The following is a 19,549-nucleotide window of genomic DNA, read 5'->3' as shown; positions in this document are numbered from 1 at the left end:
CAGCATATTATAGTTTATTATTTCAAGAAAGGTAAAAACACAACTGAAATGCAAAAAATGATTTGTGCTGTGTATGGAGAAGGTGCTGTGACTGACTGAATGTGTCAAAAATGGTTTGCGAAGCTTTGTGCTAGAGATTCTCCCTGGACAATGATGCTCCGTGGTGGGGTAGACCAGCTGAATTTGATAGAGATCAAATCGAGACATTAATTGAGAATGATCAACGTCATACCATTCAGGAGATAGCCAACATACTCAAAATTTCCAAATCAAGCGTTGAAAATCATTTGTACTAGCTTGGTTACGTTAATTGCTTTGACGTTTGGGTTCCACATAAGTGATAAAAACCTTCTTGACTGTATTTCCATATGCGATTCTCTACTGAAATGTAAAGTTCCGTTTTTAAAACTAATTGTGACGGGTGATGAAAAGTGGCACTGTACAATAATGTGGAATGGAAGGGATCATGGGGCAAGAGAAATGAACCACCACCAACCACACCAAAGGCCGGTCTTCACCCAAAGAAGGTGATGTTGTGTATATGGTGGGATTGGAAGGGAGTCCTCTATTATGAGCTCCCTCTGGAAAATCGAACAATTAATTCCAACAAGTACTGCTCCCAATTAAGCCAACTGAAAGCAGCACTTGACGAAAAGCATCTGGAATTAGTCAACAGAAAATGCATGATCTTCCAGCAGGATAACACAAGACCACATGTTTCTTTGATGACCAGGCAAAAACTGTTACAGCTTGGCTAGAAAGTTCTGATTCATCCCCATATTCACCAGGCATTGCACCTTTGCATTTCCATTGATTTCAGTCTTTACAAAATTCTCTTAATGGAAAAACTTTCAGTTCCCTGGAAGACTGTAAAAGGCACCTGGAACAGTTCTTTGATCAAAAAGATAAAAAGTTTTGGGAAGATGGAATTATGAAGTTGCCTGAAAAATGGCAGAAGGTAGTGGAACAAAATGGTGAATACGTTGTTCAATAAAGTTCTTGATGAAAATGAAAAATGTGTCTTTTATTTTTACTTAAAACCAAAGGAACTTTTTGGCCAACTCAATAATTTACTGATATTGAATCTCTCACATTCCTAGAATAAACCACACTTGGCTGTAATGTTTCATTAATCTTCTGCTGTATTTTGCTTGATATCACTTTTTAAGGATTTCTGCATCATCAACATTCTTAGGTATTTGGTCTAGTTTTTCTTTTTCTTCCAAATCCTGGAAGACTTGGATTCAATGTTATACTGTCTGACTTCAGAAAATGAAAACGTTTTCCTTTCTTTTTTAATACTTGAACAACTTAAAAATCATGTCTGTTCCTTAAAGAGTTGGTAGGTTTCTCTATGAAACTGTTCTTGTTTTACAAGCAGCTCTTTGATATTTTTCTAAATGTCTTTTATTGAAATCGGTATTAATTTTTGACTCCTAGAACCAACTGCTTTCAGGAAGACAAAGACTCATAACCCTGCCATACTGGCTTTCATTTTCCCTTTTGGCAACATCAGGAAGCTCCTACTGTCCAAGAAATTAAGTTCAATCACTTTCCCATAGCCCTCTTACTACCTTTCCAGTCTCATCTTTTAACACTATCTACCTTAGTCTCTGCGTTTCAACAACAGTGAACTGCTTATAGTTCATGGCCCTCTCCTTATCTAATTTATGCTTCCATGCCTTTTACTCATACTGTGCTATTTCCTAGAATTGCCCTTTTCCCTTTGTCATATAGCTACACTTTATCCTTTAAGATTTCAGGAAGCTTCTTCTCTAGAAAGTCTCTTTTTTTTTTTTTAAGCTCTTTATTGGAATATAATTGCTTTACACTCTTTTTTTTTTTTTTTTATTTCAATAAAGGCCAGGTGTGTTTTTTATTGTTTTTTTTTCTAGAAAGTCTCCCTTGACCTGGATAAGCTATCCCTCTTCTACTCTCTTGACATAGTGATTTACAATTATCCCTGCACATGTCTATCTCCCCCATTAGAAAGTGAGATCCATGAGGAGAAGGACATAATACTTACAGCCTAAGTATTATGTGTGATAGGTGCTCAATACGTGATTTTTGAATGAGTGAAAGTATGACTCTAGAGAGGACTTCAAGGAATTGACTTAAAGTATTCGAAGAGTTTTCATAAGAAAGACTTGTTCTCTTTCCACATAAGGCAATACTAGGATCACTAATTGAAAGTTATTAGGAAGCAGATTTCAGCTTAACATGGGTAAGAATTTTACTGTTAGAGTTTTTCAGTGATATAGCTACCTCATGAAGCAGCAACCTTTCTTGCACTAGAAGAATTTAAAGCAGAATCTGAACATCCTTCAGGATGCTATAAAAATATTGTTACATTGAGTTCTCAAGTGCTCTTCAAGCTGTAATCCTTAGAGCCCTATGGGTTCCAAAGAGATGCTTCAGGATTGGGGGTGAGGTGAGGGGAAGGGAAAAGAATAGAAGATTCAATCAAATAAAGCTCTCAACTCTGTCTACAAGAAGAACAGCTCTGCTGTTTTGCTTTCTTTTGACATACTGAGTGTTCAGCTACAATATGGTTTGAATAAAGAATGCCACAGCTGTTCTAAAACATTTGAAAAATGTTTGGCCATTTTATATGTATATATACATACACATACACACACCACTTAGTTCCCTCAAAATCTCTTGTAGAATCCTAACATTCTATTGTTGTTTAGATGACTTGTTTCATCAGCTTCCTCTGAGTTCCATCAAGGCAGGCACTGCATGGTTTTCTTCTTCGCAGTTCTGCAGTACCCTAACACAGTATTCCTTCAATAAACTTCTGAACACATAAAGGAATAAAGAATTGGTTCCAGCTTTTCTGTCTAAATAGCTATAGTGGAAACAAAATTGGTTAAAATTATGTGACTAAGAACACAGAAGTTAATGCTATAGGAGAACAAAATAGTGAATTAAAACATCAATGACCTAGGCAAAGACAACAGACATGGAGGTTCTGCTGTATCCTCTGCCAGTCTGGCACAGGCTAGTTAAGTACTCAGAGCCTATATCAGTCTTCTTAATTCAGAGAGATCTGGACCCTTGGTCCTACTTTGGTCTAAATTTTTGGTACTTATTTCTTTTGAATATTTTTTTTTCTGCTTAAATATATTGAAACCATGGACTCTACTTCTCCCTAATGCTTTGGTGCCTACTGTCCCCAGCTCTGTATATACGGCTGGCTAACATTCCAGAACCAAAAAGGTTATCTTAACTGATTAGGAGAGAAACATACAACTCCCAAGTCTCAAGCCATTTGGGATTTATCCAGGTAATCGTTTCCAAAGATAATAGTAGTTTTACCTCTAGCTTTTCATTATAAAAATCTCTTGTGGTATAATTTAGTGTAGCACGATTTGTGTTTTCTCCCACAAGTCTCTTGCTATCATTATTTTCTTCATTGACAATACCAGGTTTTTTCCCTTTCATTTCTAGAAGATACCGGAACTGCTTCTTCCTGTAGAAAGACAGTAGAGATTTAGAGAGTTACTTACCCAATTTGTGAAAATATGTCTATTTTTTATTGACTTTAGAGGGTAGCATATGTTTTTTTGAATATCTGTTTTATGAGTTTGAGTTTTTTTATTTTAAGTCAGTTCACTACCCCAATCTCTCTACTAATTAAGCTATACAACTTAATTTCTGTTGTTTCACAACTACTAATCATCAACGTACACATGTCTCAAGCATTTCTAAAGTGGAAAAACTCTATCTTAAAAAACGATCAATACAAACAATCAAAACTTAAATAATCACAGAGCACAAAAAAACCCCAATTAAACATGTACTAGACCAAAAGTTCAAAGTCTTTATATCCCATAAAACATGTTAGTTACACATCTTATAAATCACACAAATGGTTCATAATTCCACTATGCACCCACTGTTACCCATAGCTAGAAATGGAATGGGATACTGGTTTAAGTAAGAACAAAAAAACCAAAAAACCAAAAACCTCCAACTGTTATCCTATCAGGGCAAGATCTTATTAGGAGATATATTATGAACAAGAAGCTTCATTTGATTATGAAGAACATACACAGAGCTCATAGTATCACTCGCAGACCCATAAGCCGAGAATTCCAGAGGACTGCAACGCATCCTTCACGAAGGTCACTTTCCGGTTTCTACCACTTAACGGTGTCTCTCAGGGAAGTGATATAACTAATTTACTATGAACTGTGAACTGAAGATTGGGAGCAGAAAAGAAATACATCTTTTAAAAAAATGTCTTCCTTTTTCCAATTTAAGAGTATAACACTACCATTTTAGAAATTATAAGGAGTAGACATTTTGAAAAGTATAAAGAAGTAGAGTAAAATCACCCATGAATCTATAGCATATAAATCTATATAAATCAATAACATTGTTCACTTTAAATACATTTCTTTGCAGGCTTTTTCTATGAATTTTTGTAAAAATTTAAGATCTTGCTAAACATCCAGTTTTGTATACTGCTTTTGCTTAATGGTATATAATAAGCATTTCCTGTTATTAAAATTAATATTTTAATGAATATTATATTTTAATGAGGAGATTCTTTAAACCTGAGGCAATGTACACGGGCAGAAGAATACCTTTTCCAAAGATAAAACTCCTGAACTCCAAGAACCAGACAAATTGTTCAACATTCTAGATAAGACTACTGTGAGGTTTCCAGTAGTCTCAAATGCAGCCTACCAGAGACATTATCCCTAACCCCTAACATCTGTCTCAACTAATCGCATCAACGTGTCTTCTCCAGGAAAGACCTGCATCTAACAGGGAATGTGCATCAGCGATACTGAGCAACGGCACCTCAAAAAGCTCATTGGTCAATTGTTATGACCACAGCCCTCTACATAGGAAACATGTCTATAAGCAAGATACTGCTCGTCCATGGTTTCAAAGCATACACATAAACCTCTAAGAGCCATCACTTCACGAAATAATGACTCTGCAACTTTTCCTGTGTTGCTTAGAGACTGAAGAACATTTCTACAAACAAAGCAAATAAACCCAGAAATACAAATAAATTTACTGCCATGAGTAGGCTGTATATATAAATTTATGCAAGCTAATGAATACAATTTATAATAACATTTCTAATGTCACCAATTTCTAAACTACATTTTATAGCTATAATTTTGTCATCAGTCTTTGTTTCCATACCACACCATCATGGTTCCTGGCACAAATGTTTGGTGAATTAATAAAATCTATTAACAATTCTCAAAAAAAAATTAAATTGTGATGATCAATTTACATAATCAGTCCCCTTTTATTGGATATTTCAGTAGCATAATTTTCTTTTCTTTTTTTTTAAAGCTCTTTATTGGAATATAATTGCTTTACACTGCTGTGCCAATTTTTGAGGTACACCAAAATGAATCAGCTATGTTTATACACATATCCCCACCCTCCCACAACTCCTTCCCACCCTCCCTATCCTGGCCCTCTAAGTCATCACCCATCATCGAGTTTATCTTCTTATGTTATGCAGGAACTTCCCAAGAGCTATCTATTTTACATTTGGTGGTATATATTTCAAAGCTACTCTCTCACTTCGTCCCAGCTTCCCCTTTGTCCCCCCACCGCTGCGTCCTCAAGTCCATTCTCTACATCTTTATTCTTGCCCTGCCACTGGGTTCATCAGTATAATCTTTTAAAAAAATTTTTTGATTCCATATATATGAGTTAGCATACGGTATTTGTTTTTCTCTTTCTGCCTTACTTCGCTCTGTATGACCGACTGTAGGTCTATCCACCTTATTACAAATAACTCAATTTCATTCTTTTTTATGGCTGAGTAATATTCCATCATATATATGTGCCACATCTTCTTTATCCATTCATCTGTTGATGGGCATTTAAGTTGCTTCCACATCCTGGCTATTGTAAACAGTGCTTCAGTAGCATAATTTTCTTACTCTTATAAAGAAGAAAGGAACATATAGATATTTATCTGCATTTATTTTATTAATTTTTAAATACAAAGGCAATATACAAATTATACATCATTTTATTAGTCTTTTCAAATAATCACTTTTTCATTAATTATGTTTTTAATGTCATTATTTCTTTTCTTTAACTTTCTTCAGGATTATTTTGCTATTGTTTTCCTAACTTCTTTAGATAAATGTTTAGGTCATTCATTTTCAGTCTTTATTCATTTCTAATGTACCCATTTCAAGGTTACAATATTTCCATTTAGCACCACTATAACTTGATTCCACAACTTTTGAAATGTGATATTTTTATTATATTTCAGTTTAAGGTCGTTTCAAAATTACATTATAAAATTGTCTTTAACCTGTAGGTTATTTAGAAATGCATTTCAAAATTTCCAAATACATGGGGATTTCCTGGTTAACATTTGTAACTGAGTTAAAATTTAATTGCATTTTGAACAGAGAGCATGATCCATGTAAATCCTTTGGAATCTGTTGACATCTGTTTTCTGGATAGTATTTGGTCAATTATTACAAATATTCCATGAATGCTTGAAAAAACTTGTGTTCTGCAGTTGTTGGGGGCAATTTCTCTAAATGGTTAAGTCAAATTTGTTAATCATGTTGTTCAAGTATTTTACAGCCTTTTTCAATTAATTACTCAGAGGTATATTAAAACTTCCCACTGCAACTGTGGGCTTGCAGTAATGCCAATTTTTGGTTTATAAGTTTTTAAGGCTAAGCTTATAGGTTGCAGACAAATTAAATTAACAAATTGATATTTCTGGTGAACTAAACCTATTATCATTTGAAATGATCCTCTTTATTTCTAGTATTGCTTTTAACCTTAGTTTGTTTAGTCCTCAATGGCTACTTTGTGTTTATTTTGGTTAGTATTGATGTTATCTTTTACCACTTTTTTACTTTCAAACTTTATGTAACCTTGTGTTTCAGATGTGTCTCTTTTAAACAACATAGAGTTGAACTTCTTTTTTTTTTAATTTAGTCTGACAATCTTTGCTTTTAACCAGAACAATTAATACATTTGCATTTTATCGTTGAGGTAGATTTGTTACATTGATGGTCATAATTAATGGCTCCCTTGAATCCAGGCCCTTTACAATGTGACTTCACAGTTAGGTAAGGTATACCTCCAAGCCCCTTAAACCTTGCCCTGTAACTCTGACCAGTAGAATGTAGGAAATGATGGTGTACCAGTTCTTAGCCTAGGCCTCAAGAGGCCTTGCATGTGTCTGTTCTCTCTTCAAACCCTGTCTTTGCCATGGAAATAAGCCCAGGAAGATTTCTGGTATATGAGAGACCACGTGGAGGAGAGACAAGTTGTCCTAAATAAGGTCTTTCTAGACCAGCTTACAGCCTCTCAGATCCCCCCAAAAGTGAGAGAGCTCAGGTAAGATCTGCAGAGCTGCCTATTGAACCCTCAGGTAACTGCAGATGCCTCAGGACCCTAGCTGAGAGCAGAAGAAGCATCCAGCTGACCCATAGAATCAGTGGGAAAAATGTTTCCTGTTTTAAGTCACTGAGTCTTGGTACAAGTGTAATTGCTGATATACTAGTATTTAGATGCTAGTGTGTATATATATATATATATATATATATATATATATATATATATATATATGGAGGGGTATATATATATACACACACACACTATACAATATAGTATACTATTATTCTTGCTTTATATAGCCGATGTTCATTTAGCTTTATCCCACGAATTTAATACATTCCTTGATCTTTAGCTTTTCTTGCACCTCAGTATTTCTATCTGGGATCAGTTTCTTTCTGCCTTAATTATAGGCTTTATCATTTCTTCTACTGCAGGAATACTGATGGGAAATCTCAAGTTTTCTTTTTATTATTTTGTTTTAAAATGTCTTTATTTCACCATCATTCTTTTTTTTTTTTTTTTTTTTTTTTTCTGGCTGCTTTGGGTCTTCATTGCTGCGTGAGGACTTTCTCGAGTTGCAGTGAGTGGGGGCTACTCTGTTGTGGTGCACGGGCTTTTTGTTGCGGTGGCTGCTCTTGTTAAGAAGCACAGGCTCTGGGGGAGGCGGCGGCCTGCCTCGGCCTGGCCTGGCCTGGCCTGGCCTGTCAGGGCGCGGGCGGCGGCGGCTCCAGCACCATGTCCCTGCAGTACGCGGAGGATGAAACGCCCCTCGCCGGCAGTTTTGGCACGGCGGACTCGTTCCCAAAGGACTTCGGCTACGGCCGCGGGCGGCGGGGTTGGGGCGGGGCCGGCCGAGGCTGTGGCCCGGGGGGCGCTGACAGCTCCAAGCGGAGGATTCTGCTGATGGTGCTCCGGCGCAGTGGCAAGTCCTCCATCCAGAAGGTGGTGTTTCATAAAATGTCACCCAGTGAGACCCTCTTTTTGGAAAGTACCAACAAGATTTACAAAGATGACATTTCTAATAGCTCCTCTGTGAATTTCCAAATGTGGGATTTTCCTGGGCAAATGGACTTTTTTGACCCAACTTTTGACTACGAGATGATCTTCAGGGGAACAGGAGCATTGATATATGTCATTGATGCACAGGATGACTACATGGAGGCTTTAACAAGACTTCACATTACTGTTTCTAAAGCCTACAAAGTTAACCCAGACATGAATTTTGAGGTTTTTATTCACAAAGTTGATGGTCTGTCTGATGATCACAAAATAGAAACACAGAGGGACATTCATCAAAGGGCCAATGATGACCTTGCAGATGCTGGGCTAGAAAAACTCCACCTTAGCTTTTATTTGACTAGTATCTATGACCATTCAATATTTGAAGCCTTTAGTAAGGTGGTGCAGAAACTTATCCCACAACTACCGACCTTGGAAAACCTATTAAATATCTTTATATCAAATTCAGGTATTGAAAAAGCTTTTCTCTTTGATGTTGTCAGCAAAATCTACATTGCAACAGACAGTTCTCCTGTGGATATGCAGTCGTATGAGCTTTGCTGTGACAGGATCGATGTTGTAATTGACGTGTCTTGTATATATGGGTTAAAAGGAGATGGAAATGGAAGTGCTTACGACAAAGAGTCTATGGCTATCATCAAGCTGAATAACACAACTGTCCTGTATTTAAAGGAGGTGACTAAATTTTTGGCACTGGTCTGCATCCTTAGGGAAGAAAGTTTTGAACGAAAAGGTTTAATAGACTACAATTTCCATTGTTTCCGAAAAGCTATTCATGAGGTTTTTGAGGTGGGTGTGACTTCTCACAGGAGCTGTGGCCACCAGACCAGTGCCCCCAGCCTGAAAGCATTGACACACAATGGCACACTGCGAAATGCCATCTAGCCTGAATGCCAGTGGTTGGGGCTCTGTGCCAGCTTATTCTTCACTCTAGGGTCAGATGCCACCTGCTACAGGACATGAGAGTTGCCGTTTGTGGGAATCTGGTGCCTGTCCCACTAGAGACAAGGGGTAGAGTTTCTCATTTGGATGAAAACCCGTTCAGCCAGTGGTGTGCAACTGAAGCCACTATTTCTTTCTTTAAAAAAATGGCAAAATATCCTAGAGACCACAGAACTGAAGTGTCTTTCTCCTCTTGGGTATCCTACTTTAAGTAGTTGGGATATTTTGGACCTGGAGATAACACCACTTACCCATCCTTACCAGAGAATGTTGCCATCAATTACCAGTTGAAAATAATAGAAAGAACTGTGTTTTTATATGCTTCGCTTAGATTTTCATTTGAGTAGTTTCTAAAAATCCTGCCTTGCTTAAGTTCTAACACTGCCTCTCAGATTTCAGTTTTGGACCTTGCACACCTCAGACCTTCTAAACGCATTTGCTTGCTAACTCAGAAGACACATGGTCTGACTGCAGCAAAGGACATTCCTGTATTTGTTTCTGAAGCAGTGAGAAAATTTTATGCTGCATCAAGTCAAGAGCAAGGCTCAACAGTGGCTGCTGCATTAGTTCCCTTGGAAGTGTTGAACAAACTTTAAAACAGAAGAGAATTTTTGCACCTGTGTTTTGGTACCAACTATCCGGGTTCTTTCTCCTACATTAATAAATGATTCTGATCACTGTAACAAAGGGAATTAAAAAAAATTGTTTTACCCACAATCTCTTCCTTTTAGGAGAGAAACTCATTATGTCATTGAATTATTTAACTCACTTTTCTTTAAACTTGATACCAGCCCCACATACCTTTTATTCTGAGCTGTTGAGAGTCTTTAAGAATTGCTGTTTTGTTGACCCTGAATGACCGTAAGGCGCTGGTGGACTGTCCACCGGGAGTTCAAGAGAGCACGTGGCACCGCGATGTGTGTCGTTAAATGTGCTTCGTCTCCAGTATTCTGACGCCAAGTGTCAACTGTGGTACTTTCTTCACTTGGATATTAATTCATAATTGTTTCTTTTTGTTGAAGGTTGATACCCTTTCCATTGACTTAAACTTCCATGTTATTTTTATTCCACGTGCCCAGTAGTCATATATTCCAAATTTACCAGACCACTTGAGTACATAAGTGCCACTGTTTAATGAAATATGTATATTCAGGTCTGTAAACCTAACTGTGGCTTGGAGTGCTTCCTGCAGACGATTCTGACTGTTGAGTATTTACATGGACCATGGTGATATCCAAAAGAAAAATGCTTTTATATTTATACATTATTTCATTGAACTATATAAAATGGGTATCAATAAATGTATTTACTCCAGAATCAGTTTTTTATTTGCTTAAGATATAGAAGGTTGGGGTGATGGAACGTTGGCTCTTCCCACTCTGTCATTTTATTATCCGTTTCTTCTTTTGCTGTCTCATGTGGTTAAAATGCCTTACATTTCAGGACTTCAGGTTCTGTCCTGTTGCAAGAATTTCGTGCCTTGTGTCCAGGATCTCTCCTGGCCCATTTCTGTTTGGGGTAGGAGGTTTAGGCCCAGGTAAAAATGGTGTTTCATATCAACAGATCTCACTCATGGTGTGGAGTATCCAGGGCCTGGCATAATTGATGTATGATGTCCAAACCCAGTAGTGGGTAAGGGGATGGATGAGGAAAACACAGTATACAAAATTTGTACTGATTCCAGATTGATTTTCAGGTCTTCTGGTTTCTGAGATGCTCATTATCGACCCTTAAATGTCAGTTCTGCTTATATAGTTAGGTTGGGTCTCGATTGCTTGAAATAAAGTATACATTAGTTTATAGAAAGGAGGGAGGTAGATAGAGGTTGAAAGATCTTTAATTTCGTGATTGGATTACTTTAATTTGAAAACAAATGTAAATCACAAAAACATTTTTAAAAAAGTTTAAATTACTATCTAATCCTGTATCCTTTATCAAATTATGGGGATTGAAGTCCAGAGGGGTAAAGAGTCTTATCTAGTGTCATAGACGGGATGAACATGTAACTTAAACTCCAGATCAGGATACTGTTGAGAGCAGAAGGGATGCCATTAATGATTATGCCAGAGCAATGGGTGTAAACTGTACTGTTCTGGGTAAAGCAGGTGGCAACCCAGTCATAGCTCTAGTTAGTGGTGAAGCGGGGGCCTTTGCTGCAGACCTGGCAGCCCAGTGCTGTCTGCCTTCATCTCCAGCCTCAGGCTCCCATTGGCTCAATGGAGATGATGCCTCAAGATGAGTGTACCATGGCCATAGGTGCCCAAGAAATACTTTTTCCTAGTACTGTGGGAAACTGTAAATTCGGGGAGTGATTAAGGAGAACAGGTGAAAAATGATGAAGTAGAAAAAAGTGAATGAGGAAACAATTCAGGAAAAAGGAAACAGAAAAATCGGAAAACTGTCAAGAAGGGTTGCCTGAAATGTTTTGCATCTTGATGGATGTTTATCTGCACCAGGCTACACCAGAGAGCTGGGCGAGATGGTGAAATAAAACCTTTAAAATCTCTCGCAAAAAAAAAAAAAAAAAAGAAGCACAGGCTCTAGGCACACGGGCTTCAGTAGTTGTAGCACGTGGGTTCAATAGTTGTGGCACACGGGCTTAGTTGCTCCGTGGCATGTGGGATCTTCCCAGACCAGGGCTCAAATCCGTGCCCCCTGCATTGGCAGGCAGATTCTTAACCACTGTGCCACCAGGGAAGTCCCCACCTTCATTCTTAAAATACTTTTTTGCCTGTATGGAATTCTAGCTTGGCAATTAATTCACTTCAGTACACTGAACATATTCATTACCCTAACTTCTGGCTTCCACTGTTGCTGTCATGAAGTCAACTACTGATGTGTACTCCTTTGAAGATAACCTCTCTTTTCCCGGTTGTTAAAAAAATTTTATTTTATAGTCAGTGTTCTGTGATGTGACTAGTGTAGATTTCTTTTAACAAATTTTGAATGGTTGAGTTTATCTAAAGTGTAGATTAGTGTATTTCGTCAATTTTGAAAAATTCTTTGCTGTTATCTGTATCCCATGCTCTCTATTGTATCTTTTTGAAACTCCAATCAAATATATGTTAAACCTTCTAAGTCACTCCATCTTTAAATTTCTTAACTATTTTCCACATGTTGTTCTTTTTTCCTTCGTGCTGCATTTTGCAAAATCTCCTCTAGTTTATTTCCCAGTTTACTGATTGTCTTTTTAGCTGTATCTTATTGGCTGTTGAACTGTTTAATTAAGTTTTAATTTTGCTTATTATATTTTTCATTTATAGAAGCTACTTCAGTTTCCTTTTAAGTCTGATGGATCACTTCTTTAAAATTTCCTGTTATCTCCAGATATTTTCAACCTTGTTTTTTATACCATGAAATATTGATATATTAGACATAGTCATTTTATAAATCTGTGATAATGCCAAATCTAAAGTATTTGTGGGTCTGTTTTCTGTGGTCTATTTTTTTCCTGCTAGCTCTTATACGTGGTGCTTTATTTCCTTGTGTGCTTGATTATTTAAAAAAAATTCTTTTCATTGTGTGCTGGTCATTGTCCTTAAAAATTATGCATGAGGATTCTTTGAGATAGGATGAGAGTAACTTCCTCCAGATAGAAGGTGCATTTGCTTTTACCAGGTACCTAGAAATAGTAATGTTTAAATTTTGATTTTATTTTAATACCCATGTATTATAAATTCAGGCTGCAAATCTGCATGAGGATTGGCTTTGGTTACAATTTCTTAGAGACAACACTGACCCTTTTCTGCTCACACCAAGGCAACTTTCCTTGGAAAATTCTGAGAGTGGGAAGGAAGGGAGGTTATTTCTGACACACCCTTACCTTGATGGTATAGCCACTGGGGTTCTAGCTTAATCCTGGGAAGATCTCAATTTATATTCACCATTTTAGATGGGGTCTTGGGCTTTAATTTCTATCCTTCCTTCTTTGCAGCTAGCTAAACCAAAATTTAAGTTTCCCTGAAATGTCTCCAGGTCAGTCTGTGTGCTCACTTTATTTCTTAATGCTCTTTCTCCCACTGTGAAATAATTGGCATAATAATTATGTTACACCCTGTCAGCAAATTCAATACTTTAGTTGCATTTTTATTTTTTATTTTATGCAGTATTTGTAGTTGTTTTTAATGCAAAGGATGGTCACAACAACCTAACTCATCATTTTCAGAAAAGAAGTCCAATATATTCTCAATGAAAAGTTTCAAATTGTACAGATATACACAGAGTAAAACTTGAAAACCACTTATCAACTACTCCACCACTCCAAACATCCACATCCTTTCAGCTTTCAGGTGTTCATCCTTTTAGCTTCCTTTTTATGTCTCTCTGTTCATATACATACATATTTATTTTGTTGCTTTTTATAATAAGTTGGGTCATAATATAAATATTGTTTTATGCTTTATTTTATCTAATTACCTATCTGTCTCTGGATTATTTCATGCAAGAACAGGAGATTTACCTCAACCTTTTTTCTCAGTGCAGTGGCTTCTCTTGTTGCAGAGCACGGGCTCTAGGCATGTGGGCTTCAGTACTTGTGGCACGTGCGCTCAGTAGTTGTGGCTCACGGGCTCTAGAGCACAGGCTCAGCAGTTGTGGCACACAGGCTTAGCTGCTCTGAGGCATGTGGGATCTTCTTGCACTAGGGATCGAACCCATGTCCCCTGCATTGGCAGGCAGATTCTTAACCACTGCAGCACCAGGGAAGTCCCTCTTGTTATTTTCTAATTTTATGACATTATGATTAGAGAAAGTTATGTGTATGAATATGCTTTTTGAGATATATCAAGATTTTCTTTGAGCTTAAATATATGTTCAGTTTTTACAAATGTTTCATAGGTGTTTAAATAGTTTTTTTTTCTGAATTGGGAACAAGGTTCTGGAAATAAAATTATAAATACATTTATTTGATACATTGTGTTGAGTTATTCAAATCCTTAATATTCTTTTAAATTTTGGATTATTTGATCTAATGATCAAATAGATTAATATTTACCACAGTAACTGTGAATTTGTTAATGTATACTTGTATCTGTTGATATATTTAGAAGCTATGATCTTAGTTACATTAAGTTTCATAATTATTATTTTTTTTCGTGGATTTTAGTTTTTGGTATCATCAATTCTATTATCACTAATATTAATATTCCCATATTTGTTTGCTGATGTTGTTAACGTTTGCCTGTTATATATTTTCCATCCCTTTATTTTCAACCTTTACATATTGCTTGCTTTAGGAGTATCTCTCAAAAACAAAATGATATTCAGTTTTTAACCCAATCTGAGAGCTACTATCAATTAACAGAATTTCATTAATTAATATTTATTGTGATAACTGACATGTTCATTTTTCTTTTTTCTTCCCTTCCTGCTTTTTTGTTGATCAGTGGTTTTTCCTTTTAATGGTTTAGAAATTGTACATCTTACCTTCTTTTCTAATGGTAGCCCTTAAAATTTGAAAAAGCAGAATTAAATATGTATTTTTCTATGAATTTCTGATGTTAATTAGTATCTACTATTTCTCCCAAACAGGGAAAGAAACTTGGCAAACTTTAACTTCCTTTCTCTGAGGATATTTTGGGATTTTTATTTTCAGGTTATTAAAATTTTTAACATTATGCATTAATATTTTTTAGACTAAAATTTTTACTGAATCTTTCCACAATATCATTTCTTCTATTCAATGCTTCCTATTTTTTACATTCACTGTTCATTTCATAGTGGCACCTTGCTCAGTATTTATTTTCAGAGTGGTTCTGTGGGATTTTTATGGGATTTCAGTTCTGCCAGTCAGACACACTTGGGTAAGATCTGAAATCAGAACTGATCTAAGTGGGGAAGTAAGCACACAAGATACATATTTTGTTGGTATAAATTATAGTAGGGTAGCATGGCTCTGGAGCCAAGTTTTGGGGAGGGAAATGGGGAACTTCCTGATTCCTAATGTAAAAAGTGGTATGATCTTGGAGGTCAAGGTTGGAACAAGTTTCCTGATCACTCAGCTCCCAGACTATAGCAAAGGTGGCAGCTTCCTTGGTGGACTAGTTCTGTGGTATCATTCTAGGATCCTCTCCGGGCCATCTAGAGACTGCTTCTCTATCCCTCCCAGAGATTTTGCAGATAACTAATTTCTTGTATATCAATTGTTTTCTCCTTACTCTAGCCAGAGTGAATTGTCTATAACTGAATCATGACTGACACACCATCTTTGACTTTCCTCCTTTTATCCATGCCACATCCTGTCAGTCAGTGTTTGCTGTCAGGTACACTTCTTCTAAGTATTTTTCAAATTATCCTCTTCTCCATTCTCACTGTCTTAGTTCAAACCCTTATACTCTCTCTCCTGGACTATAGACTAGCCTCCTGATTGGTCTCCATTCCTTGCATCTCTGTCCTCTCAAATGGCAGCCTTTCTAGAACATGAATCTAATCACATGATTGTTGTGCTTAATTACAAAGCACAGTATTCAGTTTTGTTTTTCATAGATTTCTGGCCTCTTCAAAATCAGATCACAATCAATCTTTCTACCTTCATTTCCTATCAAAATTTGCAGTCATCCTATGCTCCAATTATACTGAACTATTTACAAGTCCTTGTGCCCTTGCAGATCTCTTTCCCTCATACCCTGTATCTGAAAAAAACTCCTATTCACTCCTGAAGAACTAGAAAAATGTTACCTCCTTTGTGAAGCCTTCCGCAATGTTCTTCTAAAATGTAGTCTCTCTTATGCTTCTACAGCCTTCTCTTATAGCATCTGAAATGTCTTTCAATTATTAGCTAATAAGTTAATATATTAGCTTATAAGCCACAGAAGAGCAAGAACTTTGTCTTATTTATCTTTATACCTCCAACACTTTGGAGACGGCCAGACACAAAACAAATTTAGGATGTTTGTGGGATGAATAAATAGCACAATTAAGAGATGTGTGGAATATATTTCTTTTTCTAGTGCAGTAGTATTGCTATAAAAACTATAGAAATTAAAGGTTACCTGGCATCACCCAGAATTGAAATCAGACGGTACTGGGGTAATTCAGAAGATGCTACATGTGCTAGGATTCCAAAGAGCCTTTCAGCCATTATCATATCATTTTGTGTCACCTGAAGAGATACACAGGAGAGAGGTCAAAAATGACATTGTTTCTTAGCTTGATACAACTAACATAATTTCAAAGAAATGTCCAAATTATTATTAGATTGTCAGTATAATTCAGTGGTTCCCAATTAGGGGATATTTTGGCCCCCAGGGAACATTTGGCAATGTCTGGAAATGGTTTGGGTTTATTGCAACTGGTGGAGGGGTGCTACTAGCATCTAGTGGGTCGAAGCCAGGGATGCCACTAAACGTCCTACAACGCACAGGACAGACAGACCTCACTACAAAGAATTATCTGGTCCAAAATGTCAACAGTGCTGAGGCTGACAAACCATGGTATAGTTAAATTTTGCATCTTTGAAAACTTTCTTCTCAATGCTAGCTATAATACACAATGATTTTCTAGAAAATAAACCCATAATTCACAAGCATCTTATACACATGAATCAGTGCAGACTGACTCTTTCCCTTCCCTTCCCTTCCCTTCCCTTCCCTTCCCTTCCCTTCCCTTCCCTTCTCTAGAGTTTCATAGTTAATGAGCCTGCTGCTCCCTGGAATCCTTCCTTCAGCTGACAACTAAGTTGTTTGGTCTAATATAGTCACCTAGTGGCCAGTGCAGGCCACTACTCCATCTTTTCCTCTTGAGCTCATGATTCAATCTAATTCTCCTCAAGCAATATCATTCCTCTTATGCAAAGAGAAGTAGAAATATAGTATAACATTATTATATATTGTCAAGGATGAGATAAGCAGTTATTATCCCTGACATTGACATTTTCAGAACTTTAAATCAGAATAAATTACATTGGTTCTTTATCATTCTTCTCTACTTTATAAAATTATATTATACTATTACTTCCTATTTCAAAGTTTTATGATAATTATCACATCTCCAGTAGTGATACACATTTGGGTAAATAAACTATTTAAGGTTAATTGAGATAATGGTTTGGCCATTAATGAGGGAGAATTACTCACCCATAGCTAAAATAACTATTCTACTTCCAGTCCAGGCTAGCTTTGGAAACTTTTGGAACTAATTATTAGATCTTACCAGTGACTCACAGCCTCTCTGGGGAAGGACCAAGAGGGTACATAAAACTGAAGCAAATCTCTTGTGAACTAGTTAGAGAAATTAATAGTCATCTGAAGGTTCCAGGTTTGCCCTACATCTGCAACACATGGCTGATACTGTGGTCATGGGCCTACCATGGTGATTCAAATTTCCTATGACTCGTGTACACTGACCCAGAGACCTCTAGTCTCCTAATGGTATGCTGGAGTTTTAGGCCAGAGTTATTTGTAGTGTATCAGCCACAGGGAAATACAGTTACTATTACCACTGTGCTAGCAAAGTTGATTATAGTTCATCTCACAATAAGGAGGTCTAAATTTTAAGAGATAATCACAATAATACTAACAGCATATTAAAGATTTTCTCATTTGGAGGATTATTTAAATTCAGTTCTGGAATTCCACAGTAGAGGAAGAAGCACAGTTTCTCTCTTTTCTTCCAAAGTAATATTTTAAGAGAACATGATCTTTGGATAGCTGGGGGATTACCCCTGTGACAAGCTTAGCAGAGTCAATCTGAAAAATAACTGTTCACTAATACTTTTCCAGTTATTCAGGCTCCAGGCCCAAGTTATACAACGCAGATATGCACGAGCAGCTGTTACAAACTATTAACAAAGCAGCCCAGATATTTACTTACGACTATTTTATTTCCTTTTTTTACTCATCTTTGCTCTCCCTTCTTTTACCTTCCCTCCATGCTTATTTCTCCTTCTCATCTCTTCTTTCCTTATGTACATTCTTTTTTTTCCATGTTATCTTCCCTTCCTCTACCACAACCCTTATTAATTAACATTTAGTATCACTTTCCCATGCCCTTTTGCATGTCAGACAGTCTGTAAAGCACTTTGAAAAATACATAGATCACATGACTTACAGAAGTCTTCTTTTTTTTAAAATTTTAAACTAGTATCCTACCAACACTTTACTTCTCTGAATACTTACAAACAATCAAAAAAGTATTTACTATTCACCACAATCTGGTTACTATTTTATTTTCAAAATTTGTCTAGTACCTTAGAAGTTTTTAGATAAATATTTTTGCTTTTCAACATTTTAAATGTCAACATTAAAAAAAAAATTTCTTAAAAGTTCTATCATAGTTTTATATATAAATTCCTGGCCATTTTTATGACTCTTTCCCCTAAAAAGAAACATTTTAATTCTACAGTTGACTTCGTGTTTAGCTTACCTCTGTTCCATTTATTTTCTGCATATTAAAATGGCTCAGCCTAAACAGGACATAATATTTCCAGAGTGTAAAACTGACAACTGGATTTCCTTGAGGATCAATTGTCAACTGGTCAACTCGACGGAGTTGTGCTAGCGCATTAAATTGCTGCAGCATTACCAGATTTGTTTCCTTGAATTTAAGGTGCTACAAAAATAAAACAAAAAAAGAGGTGAATATTGAGTTCAGCCATCTTAAAATGTTAACATTAAAGCTTCACTGATCATTCCCCAAGTAAATGTAAACTTTAGGCTTAGCTAATATGTTTCCAATTACATTAAACCAACTCACTGTATTAAACTTACATAACTTGAGTCCACTTAATGCAAAATTATTGATGGAATATATTAATCCATCCAATATTGGATTCAAAGTGATTTCTCTTCTGCAAAGGACACCCCCGTATTTATTAACGAACTAAGATTCTTAAAAATTATATAAATATACAATAATTCAGACTCTTCTAGTCATTACAATTATTTTATATGCTCTACACGGAGATGAAATCTAGAGAGAAAAGATCAGAAGTAAAATTTTCAGAATTTTATAAATGCAGGGCTTACCACATTTCTGAGAAGAACTAGTTAACCATTATTACTTTTATCTTGCTAAACTGTGTAGGCTACTTAAACTGGCTGCAGGAAAATAAAATCACTAAAACTGAAATGATAATGTAAGTGTTCTGTATGTGAATTTGGATGATCTTTTCTAAACAGATCTTTTCTACACTTCTAACTTTTTTAGGGAGGATGACATAACAAAAGAAAAAAAAAACATTATAAAAGGGTAGGTGAGGGAAATCACTTGGCTAACAGAGAAAAACACAATG

The 19,549-nt window shown here is 36.3% G+C and overlaps 2 protein-coding genes across 4 annotated transcripts in view; one reads left to right on the top strand and one right to left on the bottom strand.

Annotated features, from left to right (window-relative positions):
* The window catches only part of LRRC49 (leucine rich repeat containing 49), a 143,465-nt gene that overhangs the window by 8,058 nt on the left and 115,858 nt on the right, over positions 1 to 19,549 (bottom strand). For all 3 annotated transcript variants that reach the window (XM_057724379.1, XM_057724380.1, XM_057724381.1), the window contains 3 exons: positions 18,682 to 18,867; positions 16,311 to 16,420; positions 3,322 to 3,475 (listed from right to left, as the gene is read on the bottom strand). In XM_057724379.1, coding sequence (XP_057580362.1) covers positions 3,322 to 3,475; positions 16,311 to 16,420; positions 18,682 to 18,867 — 450 coding nt within the window. The remainder of the gene's footprint in view (positions 1 to 3,321; positions 3,476 to 16,310; positions 16,421 to 18,681; positions 18,868 to 19,549) is intronic.
* On the top strand, positions 8,095 to 9,350 carry LOC130846260 (ras-related GTP-binding protein C-like). The gene has a single exon (XM_057724382.1). It carries the CDS (start codon positions 8,095 to 8,097, stop codon positions 9,262 to 9,264), a length of 1,170 nt encoding a protein of 389 aa, XP_057580365.1. The 3' UTR covers positions 9,265 to 9,350.

This window comes from Hippopotamus amphibius, chromosome 2, assembly GCF_030028045.1.
Source record: "Hippopotamus amphibius kiboko isolate mHipAmp2 chromosome 2, mHipAmp2.hap2, whole genome shotgun sequence".
NCBI classification, from domain to species: domain Eukaryota; kingdom Metazoa; phylum Chordata; class Mammalia; order Artiodactyla; family Hippopotamidae; genus Hippopotamus; species Hippopotamus amphibius.
This window is presented reverse-complemented; position numbering and strand designations above follow the sequence as displayed.

Bases quoted from the DNA above. Each gene is read 5' to 3' on its own strand.
- LOC130846260 (XM_057724382.1), top strand. From the start codon at position 8,095: ATGTCCCTGCAGTACGCGGAGGATGAAACGCCCCTCGCCGGCAGTTTT.